Genomic DNA, 26,597 nt, shown 5'->3' on the forward strand with positions numbered 1-26,597 from the left:
ACAAGTGTCTCTCGATTCTATCAAGAAACGGGCGCATTCGGCCGACAGTCACATTTGCCCATTGTAAGTAAAACCACGAGGCGATTGCATTTTCGAGATGCGCTACCACGTAGTTATCTCCGTCATCATTTTGTTTAATTCGATAGTTTATCACCGCTACTTCAATAATCCGGTCAGTATTGTTGACCGGGCTGAGCTTCGTTACGATTATATTGTCGGTAAGTGCGCAAGAAAATGCATTGTTGCGGAATGATGCAATTCCGATAAGTTCTGACAATATACCGTAGATCGCGTTAAGCAATTAACCTCGGTATAAAAATAGACAGACCGCGTTTAAATGATAATCATTTTTACGCGCAAAATGTTTTACCAGATTTGAAAGAAAAGTGCGGAAAAAGATATAATATGATTAAAAAAAAAATTCGGGCGAATCATCACGTTCATTGGAAATTAAACTTCCAAGTTGACGAGCATTATTAGTTATTTAAATCACTCTTAAAAATTCTTCCACGAAATGCCTGTACGGATACTGGTTATTTCGGCCATGTTTAATTTGACTTTTTTTTTTTATTTGCATAATTTCCTTTTTTTATTTCACTTTAAATGTCAATAATTCACTGAGTGTCGCACTAACGCTATCGAACATGTTTATGTAAAGTATGTTAATGCTAAATGACTAAGATCGGTGTAGGTTTTATTTTAATATTGTTATATAATGAAATTGTTCATTTAGTTGGCGGTGGTACTGCAGGATGCGTTGTTGCATCTCGCCTCTCGGAGATGTCAAACGTGACAGTTCTTCTTGTCGAGGCTGGAGGATACTTCAACTGGCTGTCAATGATACCATTGGCAGCTCCTCTCATGCAAGGATCGGCGAATGATTGGTCCTTTAAAACGGAGCCTCAGTTATTCTCCTCTAAGGGTCTCGAGAACCATGTAATGACGTAACAAAGCTTATCAAACTTTCTTTCAATCAATATACATTGTGATAAAAATCTATGGGAATTTATATAGATTTTTATACACCTCGTGACTGAAGTTTTTCACATAGGACGTAAAATTTAGGAAGGAGAAAATGTAGAAATACCCACATTGTATACTTGCCGTATCAGTGCGTTGTTACGTTAATTAAATGTAATATTACAGTGTAATTTTCTTTGCTGAATGTGATATTACAGAGTGAATGCAATTTTACTGGAATTTATTTTGGTATTAAAATGAGCATGTAAATTTACATGGGCATTTTTATCATCATTGTGCATTTATTCTACTTTTATGATTGTTACTAAAGAGACAATCGTACCCGCTTGGACGAGGTCTGGGAGGAAGTGGCCAGCTGAATTACTTGGTCCACTCTTTCGGGAAACCGGAGGACTTCCAAAATTGGCCCAATGGATGGACCCATGACGATTTGCTGCCATATTTTGAAAACGTGGCGAGCACCATGAACGTTGAATCTATTCCAACCGATGGGGAATTAATTCAGGCGTTTCTGCATGCTGGGAAATCTGTACCCACCGAAGATGCGTCTTTTCATCCTGCCAGCAGCACTCTGAGAAGAGGAGCAAGATTGAGTTCTTATCACGCGTATCTTCAATATGCATGGCATAGAAATAATCTCCACGTACTGACCGAAACTCGAGCAACTAAAGTACGACATCTCCTAAGATCTAAAATTAAGATTTAATTTTTCCTACGAAAAAATTGACAATGAGTCTCTTACCTGATCTCAAAATTATTGTTAAAATTTAAAGAGACAAGATTTACCCGCGACAGATTAATTTAAAGAATACCTTAAAAATATTCCTTGAATCAGGGAATAAAAAAAAGTCGATAAGTACTTTTAATACATCAGTTCATGATATTTCGCTTGAACAGATAATTTTTTACAATGCAACCACTGACGGAATCGAAGTGACCTACAAGGACGACACGCAAGGCGTCATCCTCGCAAAAAAGGAAGTCATCCTCTGTGCCGGGAGTGTCAATACTCCACAATTGCTCATGATTTCCGGTGTCGGGTCTTCCGAGGAACTGGAGAGGCTTGGAGTGAGTTCGACAACAATGTAACCCGACAAGTGGTTCAATTTTTTTTTAGTTTACACAAGCTCAAATCCTTCGTGGAATAGAAAAAGGCTAATACCGAAGTTTACCTTGATAAGATAGTTGTACTTTTCAGATACCAATTGTATCGAACAGGTCGAATGTGGGAAAGAACTTATTTGACCACTTAAATGTACCTCTCTACGTGAACCTTGAAGCACCGATCAGCGCCACATTAAGAAAGATACAGAGTATCAGCGAGGTCTACAAGTACTTTGTTTCCGGAACAGGTAATCGAAACGTGTAAATTGATGCAAAGGACAAATAACCTCGAGTGATTTTGAAAACAATTCTTTTCCGACGACAAGGACTGCTGGCCACGAATGGAATCATCGGATTGGCCAGCCTTAATGGCAGTGGGATTATTTTCTTCAGCGGTGCCTCGGCTGACGAGAAACTGCTGAAAAATATTGCCAATTTTAAGACAGAAGTGAGCGTCGCACCTTTATCTACGAATTACATTTATGTTAATTGCAAATAATATTCCCTGGATGTTTTACAAAATATTTCTTTTATATACTTTCAGACTTTCAGGGCGATGTTCCCTTCCCACAACAATACCTCGCATGAGGGTTTCCTTTATTTAACAAGTTGTTGGCAGCCAAAAAGTCGGGGCACCATTTCTCTGCGATCAGCCAGTATTTTCGATCCTCCTGTAATTGATCCTGCCTACCTGGAAAATGACGATGACGTGGAATGCATTCAAAAAGGTGACGTCTGCTTATAAAATGGAAACCCTGACCTTCCTGAAATGTTAATCCGAATCTTGGTTTTTATAAAATGCAGTTCGCGTTCATTTATAATTAATGATAAAGTCGGTTGCGCCAATCGTAAAGTCCTTAATCAATTACTTAACGCGAGATTAGAATTAATCACCTGACTTTGGATGGTTATTTTTTCATTTTAATCCTCGGTTAGCTTAATCTTTGTCGGAGCAACGAATTGCACCGATTCAAGATTCACTACTTATAATTAAGAAATTTGGTGCGATCAGCCCTTAGTCTCAAGAATTAAATTTAGGGAGGATTAGGAAACGCAGTTCTTTGGTAAAAATCATTTAATATTCTCCTTCTCCCGTGTTCGCCCTCTAGCCATAAAACTAGCTCTACAAACGCTGGATACAAAGCTGTTCCGGGAGTTCGGTGCCCGAATCCACGTTCCTGATCTCGATGACTGTCGCCACTGGAAGCAAGACTACCTGGACGATGACTACTCGGAGTGTGTCATGAGGACCGCGGGTCTCACCAGTCATCATCCCTGTGGATCTTGTCAAATGGGCACAAACGATGATGCAGTAGTCGACGAGTATTTGAGGTATCATCCAAAAACATGACCTCAGAGTACCCAGATCTGTGCTACAAATTCATGTTTTTTGCAGGGTAAAGGGCGTCAATGGTTTGAGGATAGCCGATGCCAGCATCTTGCCATCTCCAATATCTGGGACGCCGAATTCCGTGATAATAGCGATAGCGAATCGCGCGGTTGACGTAATTTTGGGCCATTCGACCGCTCGTTTTAATTCCTTTCTGAAGACCAAATCACAGCCGAACGTCTGAACTAGTACACATGACTCCACTAAATTGCCTCGTTATCGAATTTAGTCAGCGACCCTCCTTATCGACATCCATCATGCCTTTCCCTTAATCGAGTGGGCGGATTCTGCGAATAAAATTACAGTATTTTTATACAAGCATCTGTTTCGCCGATCCAAGGTCGCTACGTTAAGGTGTACCGATATCTGATTGGGAGATAAAGTGATACGAAGATCCGTTGTAACCTTAATTAATAGAGAATTATATGACGATGGGTTTACAGGGATACGAGCGATTACGCACCCATGTACTTGTTGAGGAGGAATATCAGGAAAAAGCCGCAAAGGACGGCGAGGAACTGCACTATGCCAGCTGATCGACGACTACTTTTGTGCCACTTTGCTCTCTCTCTTGGCAGAACTTCACTGACAGTCACATAAAGCAGAGTTCCTCCTGCCAAGCCGCTCATGACTGGTATCACCACCGTCGTCCATTGTTCGTGCACCTTTTGGAGAAGTTTAAGAAATAATGAGCGAGCGATGTCCTTCTGCAGGATTCTTTAAAAAATCATATCTAACCCGAGAGGTCCACATGCCTATCCCGATGCCCAAGGAGGATCCCCCAGAAAATAAGGACATCGCTACGACGTACTTCAGAAGAGAAGTCGCCGATCCGATCAGTTCCAATCCCAAACAGAATCCCACGACCAGCTTGTGCGATGCAACAGCTCCTACAAGTAGCAGTACCTGCAAAATGCAATCATCAGAAATTAAAGAAATTATTTAACTTGCCTTTGTAAACGTGCAGGGAAGATTTATTTCATGGAACAAAATCGTTGATTAACCGCATTTGGTCCATTTTGGTTAAGTATATTAAATTAATAATTGCCGTGATCTAACGCAACATTTAATGCGATCAGTCGACAATTATAAATCAAAGGATTTTCATAGCAATTAAATGATGATGTTTTCATACTAATGAAATCATTTTCTGCGGATAGGATAAGGACTTGTTACCTCTACGGATTCGTTTTGCAGGCCAATGGCAAGTCCCTCCAAAACGGCATGTAAAGTCAATGCCACGAGGAGTCCCATTATTCCGGTATTGCTTTTGGCACAAGGTTCCGTATGGTTACCATGGCATAGCAAAGTCTCTCCACTGGTGCAGCACGATGGAACGTGCGAAGGTACAACTATACTCCCATAATGCGTGTTTTTTACATGTTGCGGAGCAATGTTGCTCCTAATGTTTGGCTCGAATGAGAAATTTAAATATGGCTGCTGCGCTGCTGGTGGGACGTTGTTTTTGCACATTACCGAATAATCCACCTGGCTGATGCTGGATCCTTGGCGACTTTGTTGACACCGTCTATAGATAATATAAAATGACATTAAACACTTTATAATAATTTCAGAAGCAAGAATTAAAACGGTAACCTCGGTACATCCTAAGAATTATTTCGCATGGGGTGGATCACTTGTAGAACCGACGAGGATATATCTACTTATCAGTGATATAACTCGTAGATAAGCTTACGTGGCAGGTGTGGACATAGAACTATTTAATCCACTTTTTCACACCATATTGCGCCACAGTAAACAATAGGGTTCGATACTCGCCTTACGATTATACAATCCCCGTGGTGGAGATACATTCCTCGGTTATTTCTCCTCCCACGATAACGAGCTACCGATTACAAGAAACCTTGATGTGATCACAATGAACAAAAAGATCCCTATCGCTCTAAAATTAATTGCAGAAACTTCGAATTAATCTATCAAAGTCAATGGTACTTTTTCGTACAATTTTCAGACAGAACTTTCTCAATAACCTGATATATATATATTATTACTTATCTGCCATCATCGTATTCTTTCCCCTGCACTAAAAGAAATCCAGCAATCAAATACGTCCAAAGAAGTGTCAAATTAAGTAAACGAGATTATGTTAAATCAAAATGAAATTGTCTTCTTAACGTAATAATTGTCCCTTTCAATGATATATGATTCAGGCAGGAGTACATATCAGTTTCAGTTGAATAATCGTTTCTCTGGGTGGCATCTCCAACCCTGACCATCCTCAAAGCTCACCTTTCGTCCTGAGTCCTTTCTTGGCATGGTGTCTCGTTATTATTGCCATTCCTCGGAGATTCTACATCGGTTCCCCAGAAGTAATGCACGGTCTCGTCCACCAGGTAGAGGAAGAGGAAGCCACAGCAGAACATCAGCTCGGCATAGTCGGGAAGAGTCTCTCGGATTTCCGGGAGCATGTGCAACAAGGCGGTGGCCAGAAGGACTCCTCCCCCGAAGCAGAGCAAGGACGACAGGAGCAGCTTCCTCCGAACCTCGCGACCTCGAGCTGCGAAGCAGATGGGGATCATGCCCACGACGAAGCTCCCCACGCCTACGGCGAACATGGAGGCGAACTTCGCCTCGATCTCCGACAAAGTCATCCTCTTCGGTTCCCTTCAACTCGTGGACTTTCTTGACAAAGGCGCGACACGCTGCTGGAGTGTCCCCGGTAATCTACCTCGATAAGTTCTCGTGCAGATCCGTAATCTGCGAGGGTGACCGGAGTCCCGACCGAGCGACACGTTATCGTGACACACCACGGTAAATATTGTGTCCAGAAGGTCGCAATTTTCCCGGCGTTCGGCGAGCCCTGGAAAACGAAGTTCAAGGATTTTAGCGCAAATCTACCGAAAGTCGGGATTAAATCGGAAAGGTACGGGTCCATTGCGTTTGATCTTGTCGAGGGAGTGTTACCTGAATCAAATTTCGAAACTCGAAATTGAAACACCTGACCATTTTTAATTATTGCTGGAAGTGTTCCCCTGAATTAATTTCGGGGTTCGAAGATAAAATACCTGACTGATTTCAATTATTACTAGAAGGGGAACCTGGATTAATTTCATAGTTCAACGCTAAAACACATTAATTATTGCTGCCAATGTTCCCTGAATTAATTTCAGGATTCAAATCTAAACACCTATTTATAATTATTGCTGCAAATCTTCCCCCGAATTAATTTCAGGATTCAAATCTAAAACACCTATATAAAATTAATCAAGTGAAACATCTCATGACCCGGTAGCAGGTGAAAGTTTGCATGATATAAAAGGGGCCCAATTTGAAAAACGATACGCTCTTTTTGTTCTCCTTCATAATTAATTACTGTTTATATTCATCTTCGCGTCAGTACCGAGACAATTTGCATCAACGTTTTCGTCAACGTCAGTGCGTTGATTTTCTCAATTAATTATTATTATTTAAAGTGAAATATAAACAGTACAAGGAAAAAGTAAAATTATGCCCGAAAGAAGCAGTACCAACCGCTAAATTGCATTTCGCGGAAGAATAATTAATAATATCTAATAATGCCCTTTAACTTGAAAGTTTCACTTTCAACGCGCCTGACGGCCGCGCATCGATTTCTCATAAAAAAATAGGTAATTATTGTTAATACTGACCTTAGACATGCGTTAAATCCTTGCACTTATTGTACCACATAGTTAATATTAGATGCATATCGTTACAGACTGTTGATATCACTTGCATCGTACCGATAAATGAAGTTCGAGAATGATTACAGCTAAACTTGCAAAACATAACTAAATTACAGTGGGTCAGATAAAGCCCGTTGATATGTATTAAATACTTTGTCGATAAAGATAATCACGAAACAAAATGTGTTTCGGTACTCTGGAAAATTTCCACCAGAAATTGACGTTCAAGATTTATCCTTCGATTGTTAAACGGTTCACTGATATTTCTCACAGAGAAGGTGTAACTTTTGGGCTTCAAACCGTACTCGAGAAGCACAGAATTACACTAAAACTTCGTATCTCTAGATAGTGATGCGATAACTTCCTCGATAACTCTAAAGTCTGACTCCCATTAGGCAATCACACACGAGGAAAAATGCAATCACTTTTATCGTCGACCGTAGAATCAGATATCCGAAATAATGGAGATTGAATGTATTATTACGAAGTCTGTAAACTGTAAACTGTAAACCTTTAAGTTATCATAGGATATTCTTTTAAAGTCGTATCCGCGAACGTCTCGAGAAGAGTCTCGAGCAAATAAGTGGATATCGAGAATCCAAGATTTCTCCTCGAGAGTCGAAGAAGTCGTTGTGAGAGTCTCATATCTTGGATCGTAAATTCAGAATTCGCGTAATAAACTGCCGAGCACTACAGAAACTCTCAGATCAATGTCAAATGGAGATCTATGCCCGATCGCGAACGCAGAAGAAAAGTCCAGCTCTGTATATCAGTCTTGTTGCTAAACATTATCTATTCAGGGCAGTATATGGTTCATTGACGACAATGGTATTAATAAGTAGGATGAATCAGGTGATAATGCGATTCAGCGAGCTTTGTGTGTACGAACAGCTTTCGGAATGGATATAGAAGGAAATGTAACATTTTGCCATTGAGGCGTATCTTTATGTCCTCACGCATACTCCAACGTTTTATCAATATCAGCTGACGACCCATTCGCTTCCCTTCTTTGCACTTCAACTGCATTACGAGTGTCTATTGGGCGGAGAGAATTAATCTTACTGTCTTATTAGTTGCGGTTTTGCTGTTCGTTTATGATACTAAACATTTTTAAGTCGAATCAGTCCAGAGTGCGCCTTAAGGGAAAAATGCCGGCATGTGAGGATGACGCTAAGTGCATCAATTATTGTGCAGTAATTTTAACCACAACTGGCTATACACTGAATCGATTTATTGTGCAGCTTCCTGACACCCTTAACGTAAATTTGTCTTATGCCGATAACCATGCCTACTCAAATATTTGCTGTAAATAATGCAATATAAAGGAATGACGTTCCATACTTCCGGGAATTTGTTCAATATTTACGGGATTATGTTGTCAGTCCATATTTCCTTATTAATTGAATCTGATTTAATGTAACGTTTTATTGGGAGAATTGTATTATATTCTTTAAAGTGTTCATTCAATTTATTTAGAATTTTTTTCTCTCGCGAACTTTTCATTATTTTTGCATTGGTATTATTGCCGCGGTTTTCGCGCCACGTATCGGAATTATCAGGAACTATGATGTCGATATTGCCGGTAAAATCAAATGTTATTAAAGAGAGCTCAAGTAGGTAACGTAAAGTTGCTGGTACATTTAAATCGTTTCTTTATTGTTAAATAGTCTGATATCTTTGAAATTAAGCGATCTGTATCAATTACCCGAACCAAAACTTTGTATTATGTCTGGAGCACAATCGATGTCAGCCGGCATTTTCATTATATCGTTTGATGTGTGCGTTGTGCCGAACATAACCTGTACTTTCATACGTTGACGAAACTACATAGTGTAAACATACGTTGCAAAGATCATAATATTTTGACAATTGGCTAAGGTGTCGGAAAAATACTTTAGGCCACAATATAAGAGCCGAACAACTCTAGATCGATCAACCAACTAACCAAGGAATATAACCTGTATTTTATGTAAATTAACGCAATATTCTGAATCCGAAAGTCGTCACGACAAAATCTTCCATCAAGATTTTGTCTTTACATTGATCGTTCATAATTCGCTAAACATTAGATATAATCGTAAGATGTTATCTGAAGTACTCTACAATCAAATGCAACTGAACGTATACCAGAAAGATGTATGCATTTTTTGCCTTACATTTCAGGAGAGTGAATTTGACAGTTATGGAATTTTAATAGGTACTTAAGACATGGATGTATGTTAATAATGGACGGATGAACATGAAATATGGATTCACGACACTCAAAATCTAAACATGAAAGGGAGGTGGACCGTAGTAGATATGACGAGTACAAGTACTCGCGCAAAAGAAAAAGATCGCATTCGGACCGATATCGAGAGGATGATTTGCATTTACCATCGACAGAAAGACGTTCTCGATACGATGAAACTAAATTTGACAATGATTCATTGGAACACAGGGATGCGAAATCTAACTATTCAAGTTTTGATGATGTAGAGTTCTCTTTTGAAAAATATAAATACGAGCTAAACAAAGTTTTCTCCGCAAATCCAAATCTAGTTCAAGATACGGAAGACTTTTGGAAGTTTCTAAGGATGTATGAATCAATGCAGAAGAAACTTGGGAAAATTAGTAACCCAGTTCCAGATTCAGGAGCTCTTAATTCTCTGGGTGTACCACAAACGTATCATAAGTCATTTTGTATTAACGTCAAAATCAGTTTGAGTTTTGGAGAATTGTTTGCGCGTGTTCCACAGATAAAAGAATTGTCAGAGAAAGTATTATTGAAATTCCGGGAAATTATTATCTCGTATTATGATTTCAAGCAGAAAGAAAAATTCACGAAACTCAAAAAACTGAGGGAGGCGCAAGCCACTTTACCAGTAGCTCAATATCGAGATGAGATTATTGAAACTGTAAAAAGGGAAAGAGTAGTTATAATAGCTGGAGATACAGGCTGTGGGAAGTCTACACAAGTGCCCCAATACTTGCATGCTGCTGGATTTGAAAAAATTGGTACGAAACTATAATATTGCAGTATCTAAAATGCTTTATAAATAAGATATTTTGGAAGGACTTTTGAATTTCAGCATGTACGCAACCACGCAGAATTGCATGCATCTCATTGGCTAAACGTGTAGCTTTCGAGACCCTCACAGAGAATTGCAACGAGATTGGCTATCAGATTCGTTTTGAGAAACAACGAAATCAGGACACCAAAATTACGTTCATAACAGAAGGACTCTTATTGAGACAAGTAATTTTTCAGTCGGTCTAAACACTATAAGTAATTTGAAAAGTATTATATTGAATTACCCATTTAAACAGGTATCTGGAGAATCAGGATTATCTCAGTATGACGTAATCGTTTTAGATGAGGTACACGAGCGACACTTGTATGGTGACTTTTTGTTGGGTATTATGAAATGCCTCTTGTATCAACGTCCTGATCTGAAATTAGTGCTTATGTCTGCTACTATTAATATACAGTTATTTAGCAGCTATTTTGCTAAAGAAAATGCAAAGGTGATACAAGTACGTGAAGTATTAAATTTACTTTAAGTAAAAGTACATGTCATTAAAATTTATACAAAGTAATTAATTTTATTTTCCAACATGCAGGTTCCTGGACGCTTGTATCCTATACAACTTTTATACAGACCTATTACAATCGAAGATGTACGATACAAATCCGAAAGGTTCAATCCTAGTCCTTACGTGCAAATTATGCAAATGATTGACCAAAAATATTCCAGTGCGTTATGAATATTTCAAGTTCACTGTAGTACCATAAAATCAAGAAATGCTACTTACGATTAAAAATTGAATGTCATATTTACAGGTGAAGAGAAAGGAGACTTACTGATTTTTTTGAGTGGTATGACTGAAATTACAGCAGTTGTAGACGCTGCTAAAGAATATAGCCAGAAAAAAAGTAATTGGATTGTGTTACCATTGCACAGCACACTTTCAATAGCCGAACAAGATAAAGTATGTATAGTTGGATTGGTTAAAAAATTCTGTTACAAGAAAATCTGTTTCTAGGTGTTCGACTATGCACCCGATGGTGTACGTAAATGCATAGTATCTACAAATATTGCCGAAACTTCTATTACCATTGATGGTATCAGATTCGTCGCTGATAGTGGAAAGGTAAAAGAAATGAGTTACGATCCTTCGTGTAAGATGCAGCGACTCAAAGAATTTTGGATTAGCAAAGCCAGTGCAGAACAGAGAAAAGGTAGAGCGGGAAGAACAGGTCCTGGAGTTTGTTACAGGTATCAAATACATGTTTAACTAAATAGGAAGTATACGATAAGGCCACTTATAAAATTATTTGCATTAAGAAATTCTCGATTTCAGAATTTATTCAGAAGAAGAGTATATGGCTTTGGAGAAATATTCAACGCCAGAGTTACAGCGAGTACCACTAGATTCCTTGTTACTACAAATGATGGCAATGGGACTTCCAGATTCCCGAAAATTTCCATTTATAGAACCACCTCCTTCTGAAAGCATAGAAAATTCCATACTTTCTTTAAAAGAACACGTGAGCGTTCATAAGAAAATAATGTTTTCAAGTATAATAAGAATATTTACGTTTACAACAAAGACACTACATGTTGCAGGGAGCTTTAACGGACAATGAAAAGTTGACATGCATTGGAAAAACATTAGCAAAGCTGCCTGTAGACATAACTATTGGGAAGATGTTGATAATGGGATCCATCTTTCACCAAGTCGAACCAGTATTGTCTTTAGCCGCAGCTTTGAGTATTCAGACTCCCTTCACCAATAGAGCTTACAGAGATTCGGAGTGTGAGGTAATTAAGTATATTCCATTCGATAAGAGAAAGTAGGATTTAAACGATAAGAAAATTAAAACAATTAAACGTAAGACTTCCAGAAAAAAACTTGAATCGGACCATGGAGATCCTATTACTCTCCTTAATGCATACAAAGAATGGTTAGAAGTAAAGCAAGAACGTAACCGTGAAGCAAGAGGTAGCGGAAGTAATAGTAGAAAATGGTGCAGAAGAAGAGGTTTAGAAGAGCAACGATTTTATGAAATGACGAAATTAAGAACACAGTTTAAGGACTTACTTCAAGTTAGTATTCCGTTATTTCTATTGCATCTCGAATTTTCTTACTGGTAATTAATACTGGTTTAATACTGGTAATTATTAGATTACTCATAATGGTTATTGTTAAGATTTGTACTCTGTTGAAACAATTTAACCGATGTGATATTTTAGGACGGTGGCTTACTGAAAAATCTTTCCGAACCAAGTTCATCTATGAGTAGTACGGAACGGGCAATGAGGCATGGAGAATTGAAGTTACTAAAATCTCTTAAAAGAACCTACAGACAAACCGCGCCAAGGAAACGCAAAGAGTTAAAGCTCGATCTGTTCGATATACAAATTGACGATAATGATAACAACGATGGAGAGATTGATATCAAAGACGTGGAATTTAGAATGAGAAACGATGCCTCGCAAGTACAGAATTTACTGACAGCAGCTACTGCGTGTAGTTACAAAGACTTAACAATGTTGAAGTTAATCCTGTGCAGTGGTTTGTACCCACAATTCGCAATTGCTGATGAGTTCAATTATTGCAAAGTAGGAAAATCATTTAAATTCTAATAACAATAATTTGTATTAGAAGTTTCATGTATTTTCCAATAATGCAGTTATTGTTTTCAGTCCATAAGCGAACAGCTGTTTCATACAAAAGCTAAGCCATACGTTGCACTGCATCCAATGAGCTTCTTTGGAAATCATCCGCAGACTCTACGATTGGAGGAACCAGATGTCGTAACAATCCCTGGTTTCAAATCAAAGACGCCAGTCAGTCCGAAACATCAGTTGCTAGCATATTTGTAAGTCCTCGATGAACAATCGATTTGATTATAGAATTCTAATTTTGTTTTTATTTAATTATATATATATTAACGTAATAAATCATTTGACCAGATCATTGCTGGAAACAACGAAGCCATACTTAGTGAACACACTTAGAATGCCAGCAGCCCAGACATTGCTGTTGTTTGCTCATGAAATTGATACCAATGCTACGTTATCCATGTGAGTAAACTAAAAAATGATTAACATTAAATTTCAAGTTTAATATTAAATTAAACTAATGCACTGAACGCCAAAGAATCATATTCTGTTCCCTTAGGATGATATGTGACTCGTGGTTATCAATAGAATTCCCAGTACCTGATAGCGGGCAGACATTACTGTTAAGGGCTGATAAGCTTCGACAAAAATGGGACTTTTTATTAAATCAGCGATTGCAAGGTATGCAATTCTCACTGAATCAATTATATTAGCATTGATGTTATAATTTGTATGGACGCGACAATTTTCAGAAATGACATCAACTACTGAATCAAGAGAGGATTCAAGCAAACTCGAGTACGAGCTGAATCATGACTTGATCGATTTTACGCATACCACTATTCCATACATAATAAGACGACTTTTGGTAGCAGATCTTAAAACAATATATGTCGGTCGCGGGGAGAATAATATACCCGTGAGTCCTAATCCTTTTCAGGAAGATTTTCAGTGTATCCCTCACGAAGTAAAAGGTGGCGTTAGATTGACAAGTAACATCACATATAATTGGTAAGATCAAATAATATGATAAAATAATTAATTCCTGCATTCTTTTAAATGGTACTATTAATTATTTTTCTACCAAAGTTTGATAGAGACCGAATGGAGCGATAAATTGGCAGTAGAGATGATGGAGACGGAATGGAATTGCCCGAAATGTGACATTCGGGCTACGTTAACTAGCATAGAAAAATTACAACATCAGGCGACTTGTGTAAAACCAACATCGGAGACAATGGACACCAAAACCGAGAGTTCCGCCAAGAAGAAATCTAATCACCAAGCTTATGAGTGTCCCGATTGCAAAGAAACCCTGTATCTAAAACCGATAGAAATACTGAAGCACAAAAAGCAACATCTAAAGAATTGTGAATAGGATCATCTCGTATTCGTTATAAATATTATTAATATGCAATCAAAGAATATACCAAGGAGTATCAGTATTTGAACTGCATTATACAATTAAAAATGCTAAGTTAAGTTTACACACTTTGTAAAGGCAATGTACACTTCTTAACTGTATATAGCGATCACTAAACAGGGAGATCTTTCTATTCCACAAGTGTTTATTATCACTAAGTCCACGGTAAAAAATTCGAGTACATAAAAGTCCCTACCACTAGGTATCCTAGGAAATAGCTATAAATTAATTTGTCTATCACGGTGTAATGTTTCTGCGTCATCAAGAACACTCTCCACTTGGAAAAAGTGTTATCTAATTCGTCATAAGTATTCGACTTCGAACTTGGCTTATAAGATAACGCGAACGCACAGTACCAATATATTAAAGGACTGGCCGATGCTAACAGGCGGGTACTAACTTGTATATGTACAAAAAACGTGCAAAACAGTGTCAGAAGTAGCCCATGGACAACGAAGACAAACATTTCGGGTGGATACCTCCACCTGGTGGGTTTCTCCCTCTCTTTCGCTCTCGGTGCCAAGTCCGTTGTCAACAATCGTTCCTTATGCTGAAGTAAATACTCTAAGCTACACTTGTACATCAGGAACAACGCGGGTAGTGCGACGAGAAAATTAGGAATCTGCCGGAACGTATAATATTCCATAAACCCGACGTTCCAATAAGTCTTCTGAACATAAGCGTACGCCATCGGGACGGAAGCATAACACCACGTTACGTTTCCACTTCCCGGCAATATCAAATCGTTTTCGATACCATATCGCAAAACATGCTCCGGCATGTACGAGCCTACCGACGTACTTGTACAGAACTCCATGTAATTGTACACCTGGAGCAAAATGAAAGGTACCAGAGAAAGGAATACGGTATTAAAGATGGAAAGTCCCAGGAGGAAAAAGCGAAACAAGCTCGACATGAAAGCTTTAAAAAGCGAAGTACCTTGGTACTCCGTAGCGATTAACGTAAGGAAATTGTTCAACCACGTGTAAACGGGAAAACCAAGGTTGACCAAGCCGTTCGACCTGACAATCGTAGATAGGCCTATGGGCAAATAATCGAAAGAGTTACCGCCAACGCTTGCCAGCATACCGTAAAACGACAAGTAGGCGAACATTGACTCCGTATAAAAGGCGGTAAAAAATATGCTGGCAGGGTTAATACAATAGAGGAGGCCAGCCTTGTAAGCTACGTCGTTGTTCTTCAGGACTTTAAGACTTAGGTCGTAGAAGATCACAGCTGACTTAACGAAGCATGCGAGATTGATCAGTACCGCGGATATTACGATTACGCTATCTTTGTTAAGGATAAATAGGAACCTTCCGATGATCATCGCGACCCCGCGGATCGACATAGGGAACAGCGGGAAGAACGCTAGAGTATTCTCATAAGTGTATCCGTATTTCGCAATGTGAATGAAATACTGGGCGTCCCATCTCGTCAGGCCGCTGAAGGCGCGGTGGATAACTCGGTCGAAGAAGCCCGTACTTTCCAGGGGATTTAAAGGGCTCCTAAATGCGTCCGCGTCGTGATCGGAGCAGACCGCGTTGCAGACGAATTGCCACATTATCACGCCTACCCGGCTGGTTATCGCGAACCAGAAAACCTTTTCCCGTGGCCCGTACATCGCCGATCGGATGATCCATTCAGTTCGGGATCTTTCGGTTCTTTCCCCGTGTAATCTCTGTCGAGATGGGAAGGTCCGACATGCGGTTTTTATGAGGAACCGATTAGTACGGCGGCATCCTGTTCGTCCTTATCACTGCGCGCAGGAAGCTCATGCGACTCTCGGCGATGACTCTTTTCCTCCTGGCGTTTTTGCGGCAGTCGATGAAACGCCCAGGCAGAACTGAAATTAATACCAGAAGGCTTTTTTAATATCCCCGTAGCGCTAGATATCTGAATACCTATCCACTGATAATTGACAAAATGTACATTGTGATCTGGTATCTACTTGTCCTCCATTCTCTGGGACAGGTAAAATCGAACCTGACATCCACCTTGCCTGAACGTGACTCTACCAATTTAACGAGTGAGTGTAGACAAATGAAATAAGTCTTTAATGAAAGGGGGTTCTTCCAATTTTTATACATATTTATATTTCTTAGACATGAGTGTTAACACATTAGCGACCGGCAAATTTGTGTCCCCTTCAAATACTGAGTACCGGCGGAAATAATGAAATTCTGAAACTGGTTGACGTGAACTTGTATCGTTAAGGGACGGATAAAAATGATAAAATTTGTGCGCTGCGCCGACTAACAATTACTGAGCCAACTGAGCAGGACGTGATTCACGTCAGCGGCAATCAGGAATAGAATTTAAAAAGACGTGAATCCACGTCACCGGCAACCAGGAATAGAATTTAAAATGACGTGAATTCACGTCAGCGGTCGCCAATGTGTTAAGGTAATTGCGCTTTGCAATGTTGAAAATCTTGATTACCTGTTGCGAGTGTAGATACTGAGAAGCCGGGAATCACAAATGCATTTTTCATTGACTGGCTACTCACTGGCTGTTGGAGCGATCAATTAAAGAAGTGTCCTTATCCTCAAAGAGGTCCTGTCGAATATCCTGGATACGATGGATGGAACAATAACGTGGGTCGTCCTGAACTAGGAGCGGTTGACACTCCTTTGCTCCGAAGGTGGCCTGCTGCTTACGAAGATGGAGTTTACAAACCTGCAGGACACAACAGACCCGAGCCATTAGAATTGAGTGAAAAACTACTGAGTGGAAACATCGGATCGAAATCCAGGACGGGAAAGAATGCACTTCTGGTTTTCTTCGGTATAGAAAATATTTCTACACCGAGAAAGAAAAAAAAAGGTTTCATCGAACCGAAGAAATATTCCTTTGAATGGTGCCAAAGAAATATTATTTTCATATTAATTTCGTTAGCCCAAAGAACATTGGCTCGAATAAATTGTCGCAATTCCGAAGCAATGTTGCATCCAATTGCATATATATAGGATTTTAATATACAAGTATCCGAATTTCAGAGGGCATGTATACTAATTTTCGATCACGTGCACGTACACAATTGCATTTATTTTGAGATAGCCGCGCTACGGTAAATTTATTAAGATTTGCACCGATTTCATTTCTCGCCCTATCGTTTCGTTAAAAATTTGGAATATTCTTGTGCGACTTCTAGAAATGGTGTTCGTAGAAATGTAGGAATCGAAACATTTTCAATGGTGTACTTGCAACTCGATGAGGCCGAGGGTAGACTTAGGAACTTCTTATTGGGTGCTTATTAATTAGGAAAAAAAAAATGTTTTTCATTAATCCAGGCCAGCAAGTGGTGGAGGAGATTCTGGATGCCCAGAGGCCAGCCTGCCCCCCCGAATACTTTAACATCAAAATCCCAGAGGGTCATCGATACAGGACGAAACCAGGACACACCGAGAAACCATTTTTGCGAACTCGTTACGACGCCCGCACGGGATTCTCTCCAAATAATCCTCGTCAACAGGTTGATCCTTTATCCACGTTTCATTTTGACCCCTCGATAGAATCGTAATAATTAATCTGAAGGATATTAGCATATAAAAAAAATTGATATTTCAAGCTCAACGAGATTACGCCGTTCTTGGACGGAGGCTTAATTTATGGGACCACTAAAGCATGGTCGGATGTCCTGAGACTTTATTCCAATGGGACCCAAGACCCCAACGGTCTCCTAGCTTCGTCCCATGGGTTGCTGTATCCAGAGTATAACACCATAAGACTGCCCATGGCGAATCCTCCTCCACCAATCCAACACCATACGTACACCTCCCGCCATTACACCGAAGAAGTGACGAGATATTTCAGTAATCATTAACATTTAATAAGGGTATTATTAAATAGAAGAAGGGACAGCCCATAGTAAATCCATGATTAAATTTCCAGAGCTCCCTATTTTTTGCATAATTTTAAGGAACGTATAATAGAGAGAAATTCGTTTCAGAGCTGGGCAACCCCCGAGGGAATGAAAATCCCTTTCTCCTGACTTTTGGTATCGTCTGGTTCAGGTGGCACAATCATCTCGCATATCGTATCAAGCGAATCAATCCTAATTGGTCTGGAGATAAGATTTTTAACGAAGCTAGGAAATGGGTTATTGCCACGCAGCAGCATATTGTTACAAACGAATGGTTGCCCATGTGGCTGGGCAGAAGCTTGCCTGAATATAAAGGTGGGTATTGTCGGTTAAGTACTTCCTCGTTACGAAGGAAACAACCTTTGGTATTAATATTCTTCTTGATATTCATTAAATAGGGTACGATGCCAGCGTGGATCCTCAGATCGATCAGTTCTTCCAAGCCGCGGCTTTTCGATTCGGGCACACTTTGGTGCCTCCTGGTAAACTCTCTTTGAGGAAATCCTTCATTGAAAGATTTTCCAAGTTTCCCAGTAGTGATCTCAATTTTTTTTCAACAGGTGTATACATGAGGGATTACGGGAGGAACGGCTGCCATTTGAGATTCAATGGACGTGCGATTAGGACGTGCAACAGTTACTGGATGTCGCACGTATGTAACTTCAATTATTCTCACTCAAGGCTCAAGGAAGGTACTCAAGTGTACAGCTTTAAGGTGTTATGAAAGGGTCATTGTATACATAAAAACGTCATAATATAACACTTTTCTCTAAACTAAGTGCATCATTTGAAACTGCAACAAGTGTTTATGGAGACCCTAATAAAGAACGAGATTGATGAGATTTGGATGACGAGATTGAATTTAAAAAAAAATATATGTATCGTTGGTTTTAGTCTGTGACATGTAAAAGTTGTTGTATTTTTTTTCCTATGAAATGTCATGAACATCATGTTTTTCCTTAGGTCTTCCATATTCACGCGAAGCGTGATGCGTAAACTATACTAACGGAATAATCACAATGTAAAGTAATAATTCTCTTGCAGAACGCTCTTTACGAGAACCTCACGAGACTCGACGGCGTGATTGACATAGAACGTTTATTAATGGGCATGTCGGTGCAACTATGCGAGGAGGAGGATCACAAAATTGTCGAAGACTTGCGGGGACATTTGTTCGGACCTTTAGAATTTTCAAGGCGAGATTTGATGGCCCTAAACATACAACGAGGCCGAGACCACGGGCTCCCGGATTACAACACAGCAAGGATGGCGTACAACTTGCCAAGAGTGGAGAATGTGTCGTACTACAAAAATGTTGCTCCCGAGGTGAGACCAACAACGGTACATCCGTGATCAACCTATTAATTAATTTTTCAATTACACCTCAAAGATTCTGAAGGAATTTCAACGCCTGTACAACAACTCCTTCGACGACGTCGATGTATGGGTGGGTGGAATTTTGGAAACCGTCGACGGACCAGGTCCACTCTTCCAGGCAATTATTCACGACCAATTCGAGCGAATACGTTCCGCCGACAGATTCTGGTACAAGAACACGAACAACGGGTAAATCCTGGCAGACTATCGAGCTCCACCCACCCGGGAGAATTCTACATCGCGTACAGCAGATCGTTAAATTAATTTCAATACTTTTCAGACTGTTCACAAAGGACGAGATCAAGAGGCTCGAGCAATTGTCACTTTACGACGTGTTAATATCCATAACGTTAATGGACCCCGACGACATCCCGAAAAATCCCTTCAGAGTCCCTGTATCCGGTAAATTCTTTACAAGCGCTTCGCAGTACACGTGAGACGCATTAAGAAATTACTATAACCGAATTAACCGATGTACATGGGAGTTTTTATTTCCCTCCAGAGAGTGACATCCACCCCTCGTGCACGGAAAATAAAATCCTCGTGGCAGGGAACTGTCGCACCTTCGGCGCTGACGGAGTAAACATTCCCTGTTTCCACGTGAGCCAAATTAATTACACCAATGTCGACAATTGTACGGAGGCCGGGACCTACGACTACTTCACCGGCAGCGAAATCTCATTTTCCCTGACGATTTCAGGACTAGTTACATTTATTATCGGTAAATAATTAATATCACAAACGAATCCTACAGGGCGATTATATAAACAGGTACATCTTTTTACGCAGGATTTATCACCTTGATCGTCACTAGGATTCGAATCAAGAGGCAAAGGAAGATGCAGCTTAATTCCAAAGTGCGGCAATCAGACTACAGGAGTGACGAGCCCGATTCGATGTTCACCGGCGAGTAGACAATAATTAACTAATGGTCATTAATGTTAGTCACCGAGTGTAATATCGATACTTCATTCAGCCAGTGAATGGATAGATCGCTCGCTGCCGAACAAGCCTCTGATAATAGTTTTAAGCGGCAATAAGAAGCAGATACAGCTGAAAAATCAACTGGGACACCTAACCAGGCTGCTGGATTTCACCTACACTCCTAGCATGACGGTACATCACTTAGCGATATATCCTTATCAATTTATACCTCCTTCCTTTTTCCTACCCTCAATGTAATTAAAATCGGCCCTTTTGTGAATTAGGTCTACACGACGTCCGACAACCACTACGTAATGATTCGTGTCAAGCACAATTACGACACTTTATTGAAGTTCCAGTCCGACTACATCCGGGGCTTGTTCCTGCAGGCCCTGGATAATTTCGTCGCAAAGGTTGGAGTAATTCGGGAAGACGTAGGGAACATTACCACCAAGGAGATCATGAAGCAAGCGGTTACCAGAAAAAGCCGACAGAAGAAATTGGAGAGCTTCTTCCGCGTGGTATTCTCCCAGGTGCGGCAAAAGATAAATACGAATTTTTTCACAAATTCTTTCATCAAAGTTAAGCCCGTAAGTTTAAGGGAAATTAAGTTAACATCAACTTTCGACTTTCCAGGCCTTCCATATTGCCCATTCGGAGGATGAAATCCTTCAAATTGACTCCACAGTTGCGAAGGAAATCATATACACCGAACTGACCATTATTGAATTCGCAGAGGCGTTGAGTATGCGTCCCGACTCGGAGTTCATAAAGAAGGTGAAGACACGATTAACAATGAAAAATCATGCCCGCCATGTCTTATACGGTAGAGAAAATTAATGTTCACGATATGCTGCCGCGTTCTCAGATATTCAACCTAGTAGACAAGGACAAAAACGGATTCGTGTCTTTCCGAGAGTTCGTCGACATGTTGGTGATATTCCTGAAAGGCAATGCGGAAGACAAGGTGAAGCTCATGTTCGACATGTACGACGTCAACGGTACAGGGAGGCTCTTAAAGGAGGACTTTGTGAACATGTTAAGGTATTGCAAACCTATAAACTAAATCACCTGGTTCCAGATTGGAAGAATAATTTAAGCGTCATTAACCCCCTGTACCCGAATTTTTGTTTCGAGTCACGAGAAATTGATGTACCGTGAAATTAACAAATTTTCCCCTTTGATATTAACTACTTTTCCATATATTTCCAATGTATATAAATTCGTCTAAACTGTAAATCTTATAAGTGAAGATTTTATAAACAAATCCCTTGGATACAAAGGAGTGGTACAATGATAAAGTGCCGGGTTATCATTTTAATGAAATAGGAGTCGAAGAGTATTGGATATGTAAATATATAACATCAAGATCCAATAGCATTTCAGGATAGCATTAATTCCCACAAGCAATTAGAATTTAGGGAATACAATTAACCGATCCTAAAGAGTGAGGCAGAAGAACAGTGAGAAAATCATTCCAGATCATTCATGGAGACCGTCAACGCGGACGTGACCAACACGGAGTTGGAGACTCTCGTGCAAACGATGATGAACGAGGCAGGGATCTCGCGAAAAGAGGCAATAGACCTGCAGGATTTCCAACGATTGTTGGGCAAGTACAGCGATAAATTGAGCTACGCAGAATTGGAGTTCAACGTGGGTGCCGACGGTAAGAGTACGAAATTACACGCGGGTTCCTCAACGGTGAGGTCAACATTCATCGGCCAAGTAAAGAAGACCGTAGAGAGCATTTACGCCGACCCTGAAGAGCTGAAATCCAGAATCGCCGGCAACGTTCCCGTCAACCAAGGCCAGAATAACCGGACGAGTGTCATCGACGGGGACCAAAAGATCATCGAGGACTCGGCCAAGCATCAGGATGATTATTGGTACCCGATCCAGAAGTACATCGCCAATAAACAGCTTCAGATATTCTGGATATCTCTTTACACGGCGGTACTGTTCGCGATATTCGCGGAGCGAGCTTATTGCAAGTATTACATTCCTACGTATCGGGTGTACAAAGGGAGTTAATAATGTCATTAACAATTGTTAGATATTACGGGGCATAAATCATACATTTTCCGTTTTTCTTAGATTATTCCATAGAGAGAGAGCACTCAGGACTGAGGCGAATCGCGGGCTACGGGGTTACTGTTACAAGAGGAGCAGCTTCGGCAATGATGTTCACGTATTCCACATTGTTGATCACCATGTGCCAGAACACGATTACGTATTTCCGCGACTCTGTTCTGCAGTATTACATTCCTTTTAATTCGGTCATCGAGATGCACAAGTACATCGCGAGCTGGGCCTTGGTCTTTACCGGTAAGTCATGTCATTGTATACGTTAATTGACAGCATGCGATCAAAGAAATCAGGGTACTCTTTTAACTGTTATTATAAACGGAAAATGTAGAGAAATTAATACGTAACATTTTCAGTGGTACATGTTATCGGACATGGGATCAATTTTTATCACATCTCGACGCAGACGGCGGACGACCTGACTTGTCTGTTTCCGAATTTCTTTCATGCGTATGTAAAAATAATACGAACGGTTACATCGGGATTGTTGCTAACAAATATTCTATTTTCTAGGACTCATGAATTACCGAAGTTTGATTATTGGTGCTGGAGAACTATGACAGGGGTTACCGGTATAGCTTTAACGATTCTAACTGCGGTGATATTTCTCTGCTCCCTTCAAATCGTCAGAAAGGAACTCTATTATTGGTTTTATCGCACCCATTGTTTGTATCCGGTTTTTTACGTCCTTTTGATTCTCCACGGCACAGGTAGATTAATTCAGGTAAGGGCACCTTGTATGTAAATCTTACCTATCAAATTATCCGATAATTAAATGTTTCTCTTTCCTCCGTTAAATAGGAACCATATTTCCATTACTTTTTCCTGGGGCCTGTTACTCTATTCGCATTTGATAAGCTCATTACAGCGACGAGGAAGACTACGGAAATACCGATAATAAAAGCAGAATTGCTGCCCTCAGGTAATTAATATTTTAAATCGCGCCGAGCGTTTGTATCTTCGTTATTATATATTTTCATTTATTTTGTCAGACGTGACCTGCATTACTTTCCCGAAACCGCCGAATTTCCAGTACAAATCCGGTCAATGGGTGAGAATTGCGTGTCCTGGACTTCATACCAACGAGTACCATCCATTTACTTTATCTTCTGCTCCAAATGAGTCCAATTTAACCGTTCACATCAGAGCCGTAGGACCATGGACCATTAACATTCGAAATAAATTAGATCCTGCAACAATGATCGACAAAAAATTGCCAACGGTATTCTAAATAATTTCAATAATTTCAATTACTCCAATTTACCTAATTAAATAAGCGGTACGATTATGTTAAATTAGATGTGGATGTGTTAATTAAATCGTAATTGTTAGATTCATGTAGATGGACCATATGGGGAAGGTCACCAAAATTGGAATAAGTATGACATCGCTATAATGGTAGGCGGTGGTATAGGAGTAACTCCCTTCGCTTCGATACTGAAAGATATAGTTTTCAAGGCTAATCAGAATCTGACTTTGGGGTGTAAAAAGGTAAATTGAGTCAGTCTTATTAGTAATATAAATTGGAACCGGACATTTTCCTACCGATAACTTATTCTAGGTATACTTTCTGTGGATAACACGGACTCAAAAACAGTTCGAATGGATGGTGGATATTCTAAGAGACTTAGAGAAGTCTGATGTAAAAAATGTTGTGTCTGTCCATATTTTCATTACCCAGTTCTATGAAAAGTTTGATCTCCGCACAATACTCTTGGTATGACGTTTGCAGCAAACGGAAACAATTTCCAAAGTGTGTTATTAATGACAGTCCCTATTTGTAATACATTTTTAATTTCTTGCAGTACATTTGCGAGCGTCATTTCCAAAGGATTTGTAATAAGTCTTTATTTACTGGCTTGGTAGCTGTTACTCACTTTGGCCGGCCCAAGTTTCATTCGTTCTTTCAAGCTATTCAACGATTACATCCAAGAGTAAGGGTGATACCTCTTTTTAGATTCTAGACATATCTGTACAATTTACATAACAAATGATTTGTCCATTCTATAGTCCAACAAAGTGGGAATCTTTAGCTGCGGTTCGCCATCAATGACACGTGCCGTTGATGTGGCTTGTAGATTGCTCAACATCCAAGAAGACAATCAAACGTTATTTCAGCACCATTACAAGAACTTTTAAACCATGTTTCATTTTAATAAACTTTCTCGCAATCAAATAAACCTGCTCATTTATAAATTCAGTAAAATTTCGAAAATCTTTGAAGATGTTCACTACCGCTACTGCATTAAAAATGTAAACCTAAAGAACTCATTGTTCCGCTGCGTAACAAAAGTATTTTATATATTATTTCTTAGAACTATTTTTAACTAATAGAATCTACATATTTCCTTCCGTACTTATATTACGATATAAGATAATCATTACCAGTAAATCCTTCACCTTGTGAGCACAAGGGATTGCACATACAGCTCCGATTAACAAATCTGAATTATTGCTAAAGATAATAATTATCTAGAATAATCAGATTTTTAATATGTTTAAAACTTGTCGCTCTGTAATAGCATTTCCACGAGTGAAGAAATTCTACAACGGTAATCACCGATAACTCCTAACACTGTTATCTAACCTCAAATCCACAGCTGTCAATCCAATATATATTCGCCAACTATTCCAAATAATTACTATCAGTCGGAATAAATTGATAATAATCTTTGGAATATGTATCATTAATTAGTATTACAAAATGTAAAACACCTCTATAGTGGAAATTTCTAAAAATCGTTATTTAAAGTGATCTAACCTCAAATTCGCTGTTATCGGTTTTAGAGCCCGTTAAATTTTCATCCACGAAGCCTGGCGACGAAACTGCAGAGAGCCCGAGGCTGAAGGAGTTCCGGAAGAAACTTCGTGAAAAAGCACCGATAGGTATCACAAAACTAAACGATTAAATTCAAAAGATAATGTTACTGTCTGCACCATCTGAAGGAACCTCTGATACTCGTCTTTACAGTCCAGTAAACTAATTGTCCTTATCTAGAGCAGTTTTTGCTCAAAGTACTATACATAGGAATATAAAATCAAATAGTGTCAGAAAGGCTTATTAAATTTATCCTACAAGGATTAATTCATTTTGTGACTTTCTGTCATAACTTTTGATATCGAAGAACTATATGACTAACCGTATTTCAATAAAGCGGTACAAATTCTATTTTCTTTAGAAAAGCTAGATGAACTCGAGGAAGGAAAGCATCCTGATCAAGAAAAAGAACCTTTAAAGCCTTTTCCAAATGCAACTAATCCAGAAACAGGTGAAGTTGGTGGGCCTCGGGGACCAGAGCCTACACGTTACGGAGATTGGGAGAGAAAAGGACGTGTAACAGACTTCTAGAATTATTAGAAAAAAATAGTACAAAGTAAACAAGTTTGTATATAGACGTGCACTTCCTAAGTTATGAATTATTAAAGGAAAAATATGGATTCAAAATATGTAATGTAATATACCGTGCAGCCCTTAACCACCTTTACTTTCCCTCTTACACCTATGTACATAACAAAAAACAACAGACAGAAGCCGTCGATATAACAACCGATAAACAACCTTTTTTTGCTTTCTCATAAATGGCAAAAGGCCTTTACCTTTCTAAAACCTAAAGGGAGAACATTGAATTTATTGCCAGATAAAAACATGTTCACAAGACTAAACATCAATACACCACTGAAAGTCCAATCGAAGAATATGACAAAAAGTAAAGTCACTTTATTTCATCGTAACCAAATTAAAAAATTTCCTTCCCACTGTTTCATGGCTTGAATCGACACAGGTGTTGTCTTAAGAGCCACTAAAGCTACGGATGTATCTAAACAACAGGATACTGACATCAAACCCACTCCACCAGGACATGCATCGGAGATGAAAGAAGACTCCGAGTCAGAAAGAATGAAAGAGTTCCGAAAGAAATTAAAGTTAGAACCTATACCCCGTAAGTCCCAACACCTTCATACGCGCTGCAAGGTCGTTCTTATAAATGAGATTCCATGTATAAATGTAACATCCCACAGGAATATCCCCAGGAATGAGATTCGTGGATCTGGTTCTGGTGGAAACGGACCCAAAGACTGGGGAATTAATACCGGACAGCGAAAAGGAGCCAACAAAGTGGGGAGATTGGCAGATCGGAGGGCGAGTAAGCGACTTCTGAAAGCTTCGACG

General features: G+C 39.5%; 7 protein-coding genes across 15 annotated transcripts; 5 read left to right on the forward strand and 2 right to left on the reverse strand.

The window, feature by feature from the left end:
- LOC105700503 (neither inactivation nor afterpotential protein G) lies at positions 1 to 3,869 on the forward strand. 2 transcript variants are annotated; one of them, XM_012426372.2, is made up of 9 exons: positions 1 to 63; positions 734 to 936; positions 1,292 to 1,651; positions 1,879 to 2,049; positions 2,180 to 2,333; positions 2,412 to 2,533; positions 2,630 to 2,813; positions 3,195 to 3,417; positions 3,482 to 3,869. In XM_012426372.2, exons 2-9 carry the CDS (start codon positions 781 to 783, stop codon positions 3,657 to 3,659), a joined length of 1,548 nt encoding a protein of 515 aa, XP_012281795.1. In that variant the 5' UTR covers positions 1 to 63; positions 734 to 780; the 3' UTR covers positions 3,660 to 3,869. The 2 variants fall into 2 exon arrangements, with proteins under 2 accessions (XP_012281795.1, XP_012281794.1); XM_012426371.2 differs by lacking the exon at positions 1 to 63 and adding an exon at positions 73 to 218.
- Positions 3,626 to 6,114, reverse strand: LOC105700505. Its single transcript, XM_012426374.2, has 5 exons — positions 5,726 to 6,114; positions 4,652 to 5,003; positions 4,214 to 4,381; positions 3,939 to 4,140; positions 3,626 to 3,762 (listed from the first exon to the last, which is right to left on the reverse strand). The coding sequence occupies exons 1-5, from the start codon at positions 6,085 to 6,087 to the stop codon at positions 3,731 to 3,733; spliced, it is 1,116 nt and encodes a 371-aa protein (XP_012281797.1). The 5' UTR covers positions 6,088 to 6,114; the 3' UTR covers positions 3,626 to 3,730.
- A 159-nt stretch (positions 6,115 to 6,273) lies between these two features.
- On the forward strand, positions 6,274 to 14,310 carry LOC105700500 (probable ATP-dependent RNA helicase DHX34). 7 transcript variants are annotated; one of them, XM_012426365.2, is made up of 16 exons: positions 6,274 to 6,359; positions 9,304 to 10,137; positions 10,212 to 10,378; positions 10,450 to 10,656; positions 10,744 to 10,876; positions 10,964 to 11,112; positions 11,167 to 11,399; positions 11,485 to 11,671; positions 11,751 to 11,945; positions 12,021 to 12,230; positions 12,378 to 12,746; positions 12,831 to 13,006; positions 13,101 to 13,211; positions 13,309 to 13,430; positions 13,502 to 13,760; positions 13,839 to 14,310. In XM_012426365.2, exons 2-16 carry the CDS (start codon positions 9,387 to 9,389, stop codon positions 14,125 to 14,127), a joined length of 3,558 nt encoding a protein of 1,185 aa, XP_012281788.1. In that variant the 5' UTR covers positions 6,274 to 6,359; positions 9,304 to 9,386; the 3' UTR covers positions 14,128 to 14,310. The 7 variants fall into 7 exon arrangements, with proteins under 7 accessions (XP_012281788.1, XP_012281792.1, XP_012281791.1 ...); XM_012426369.2 differs by having other exon boundaries at positions 6,292 to 6,359; positions 9,338 to 10,137; XM_012426368.2 differs by lacking the exon at positions 6,274 to 6,359 and adding an exon at positions 7,921 to 7,968 and having other exon boundaries at positions 9,338 to 10,137.
- LOC105700504 (GPI mannosyltransferase 2) lies at positions 14,300 to 15,811 on the reverse strand. Its single transcript, XM_012426373.2, has one exon. It carries the CDS (start codon positions 15,794 to 15,796, stop codon positions 14,327 to 14,329), a length of 1,470 nt encoding a protein of 489 aa, XP_012281796.1. The 5' UTR covers positions 15,797 to 15,811; the 3' UTR covers positions 14,300 to 14,326.
- A 203-nt stretch (positions 15,812 to 16,014) lies between these two features.
- Positions 16,015 to 24,788, forward strand: LOC105700498 (dual oxidase 2). Of its 2 annotated transcripts, XM_012426362.2 has the most exons (26): positions 16,015 to 16,201; positions 16,630 to 16,959; positions 17,466 to 17,647; positions 17,744 to 17,987; positions 18,125 to 18,352; positions 18,436 to 18,519; positions 18,598 to 18,689; positions 19,082 to 19,363; positions 19,428 to 19,603; positions 19,695 to 19,816; positions 19,917 to 20,135; positions 20,204 to 20,320; positions 20,391 to 20,530; positions 20,623 to 20,871; positions 20,975 to 21,115; positions 21,207 to 21,382; positions 21,820 to 22,328; positions 22,436 to 22,666; positions 22,783 to 22,876; positions 22,940 to 23,150; positions 23,228 to 23,348; positions 23,419 to 23,648; positions 23,759 to 23,917; positions 23,988 to 24,143; positions 24,232 to 24,360; positions 24,437 to 24,788. In XM_012426362.2, the coding sequence occupies exons 1-26, from the start codon at positions 16,099 to 16,101 to the stop codon at positions 24,563 to 24,565; spliced, it is 4,854 nt and encodes a 1,617-aa protein (XP_012281785.1). In that variant the 5' UTR covers positions 16,015 to 16,098; the 3' UTR covers positions 24,566 to 24,788. The 2 variants fall into 2 exon arrangements, with proteins under 2 accessions (XP_012281785.1, XP_012281784.1); XM_012426361.2 differs by having other exon boundaries at positions 18,436 to 18,689.
- A 48-nt stretch (positions 24,789 to 24,836) lies between these two features.
- Positions 24,837 to 25,871, forward strand: LOC105700508 (succinate dehydrogenase assembly factor 4, mitochondrial-like). The gene is made up of 3 exons (XM_012426378.1): positions 24,837 to 24,978; positions 25,214 to 25,312; positions 25,606 to 25,871. Exons 1-3 carry the CDS (start codon positions 24,921 to 24,923, stop codon positions 25,773 to 25,775), a joined length of 327 nt encoding a protein of 108 aa, XP_012281801.1. The 5' UTR covers positions 24,837 to 24,920; the 3' UTR covers positions 25,776 to 25,871.
- A 71-nt stretch (positions 25,872 to 25,942) lies between these two features.
- Positions 25,943 to 26,596, forward strand: LOC105700507 (succinate dehydrogenase assembly factor 4, mitochondrial-like). The gene is made up of 3 exons (XM_012426377.1): positions 25,943 to 26,133; positions 26,209 to 26,367; positions 26,447 to 26,596. The coding sequence occupies exons 1-3, from the start codon at positions 26,073 to 26,075 to the stop codon at positions 26,584 to 26,586; spliced, it is 360 nt and encodes a 119-aa protein (XP_012281800.1). The 5' UTR covers positions 25,943 to 26,072; the 3' UTR covers positions 26,587 to 26,596.
- The last annotated feature ends 1 nt before the right edge of the window (position 26,597 follows it).

The sequence above is a fragment of the Orussus abietinus genome, unplaced genomic scaffold, assembly GCF_000612105.2.
Source record: "Orussus abietinus isolate OABI.00-Male unplaced genomic scaffold, Oabi_2.0 scaffold2, whole genome shotgun sequence".
In the NCBI taxonomy this organism is placed as follows: domain Eukaryota; kingdom Metazoa; phylum Arthropoda; class Insecta; order Hymenoptera; family Orussidae; genus Orussus; species Orussus abietinus.

Bases quoted from the DNA above. Each gene is read 5' to 3' on its own strand.
- LOC105700504 (XM_012426373.2), bottom strand. From the start codon at position 15,796: ATGTACGGGCCACGGGAAAAGGTTTTCTGGTTCGCGATAACCAGCCGG.
- LOC105700507 (XM_012426377.1), top strand. From the start codon at position 26,073: ATGTTCACAAGACTAAACATCAATACACCACTGAAAGTCCAATCGAAG. The intron at 26,134-26,208 runs GTAAAGTCACTT...GAATCGACACAG, and splicing joins ATCGAAGAATATGACAAAAA to GTGTTGTCTTAAGAGCCACT. The intron at 26,368-26,446 runs GTAAGTCCCAAC...AACATCCCACAG, and splicing joins AAAGTTAGAACCTATACCCC to GAATATCCCCAGGAATGAGA.
- LOC105700500 (XM_012426365.2), top strand. From the start codon at position 9,387: ATGGATTCACGACACTCAAAATCTAAACATGAAAGGGAGGTGGACCGT. The intron at 12,231-12,377 runs GTTAGTATTCCG...GTGATATTTTAG, and splicing joins AGTTTAAGGACTTACTTCAA to GACGGTGGCTTACTGAAAAA. The intron at 13,761-13,838 runs GTAAGATCAAAT...TTTCTACCAAAG, and splicing joins AGTAACATCACATATAATTG to TTTGATAGAGACCGAATGGA.
- LOC105700498 (XM_012426361.2), top strand. From the start codon at position 16,099: ATGTACATTGTGATCTGGTATCTACTTGTCCTCCATTCTCTGGGACAG. The intron at 18,690-19,081 runs GTATGTAACTTC...ATTCTCTTGCAG, and splicing joins ACAGTTACTGGATGTCGCAC to AACGCTCTTTACGAGAACCT. The intron at 22,877-22,939 runs GTATGTAAAAAT...TCTATTTTCTAG, and splicing joins TTTCCGAATTTCTTTCATGC to GACTCATGAATTACCGAAGT.
- LOC105700503 (XM_012426371.2), top strand. From the start codon at position 98: ATGCGCTACCACGTAGTTATCTCCGTCATCATTTTGTTTAATTCGATA. The intron at 1,652-1,878 runs GTACGACATCTC...TCGCTTGAACAG, and splicing joins CCGAAACTCGAGCAACTAAA to ATAATTTTTTACAATGCAAC. The intron at 2,814-3,194 runs GTGACGTCTGCT...TTCGCCCTCTAG, and splicing joins CGTGGAATGCATTCAAAAAG to CCATAAAACTAGCTCTACAA.
- LOC105700508 (XM_012426378.1), top strand. From the start codon at position 24,921: ATGTTTAAAACTTGTCGCTCTGTAATAGCATTTCCACGAGTGAAGAAA. The intron at 24,979-25,213 runs GTAATCACCGAT...TATCGGTTTTAG, and splicing joins AGTGAAGAAATTCTACAACG to AGCCCGTTAAATTTTCATCC. The intron at 25,313-25,605 runs GTATCACAAAAC...TATTTTCTTTAG, and splicing joins TCGTGAAAAAGCACCGATAG to AAAAGCTAGATGAACTCGAG.
- LOC105700505 (XM_012426374.2), bottom strand. From the start codon at position 6,087: ATGACTTTGTCGGAGATCGAGGCGAAGTTCGCCTCCATGTTCGCCGTA. The intron at 4,382-4,651 runs GTAACAAGTCCT...TGCATTTTGCAG, and splicing joins TGCAAAACGAATCCGTAGAG to GTACTGCTACTTGTAGGAGC. The intron at 4,141-4,213 runs GTTAGATATGAT...CTTCTCCAAAAG, and splicing joins TAGGCATGTGGACCTCTCGG to GTGCACGAACAATGGACGAC.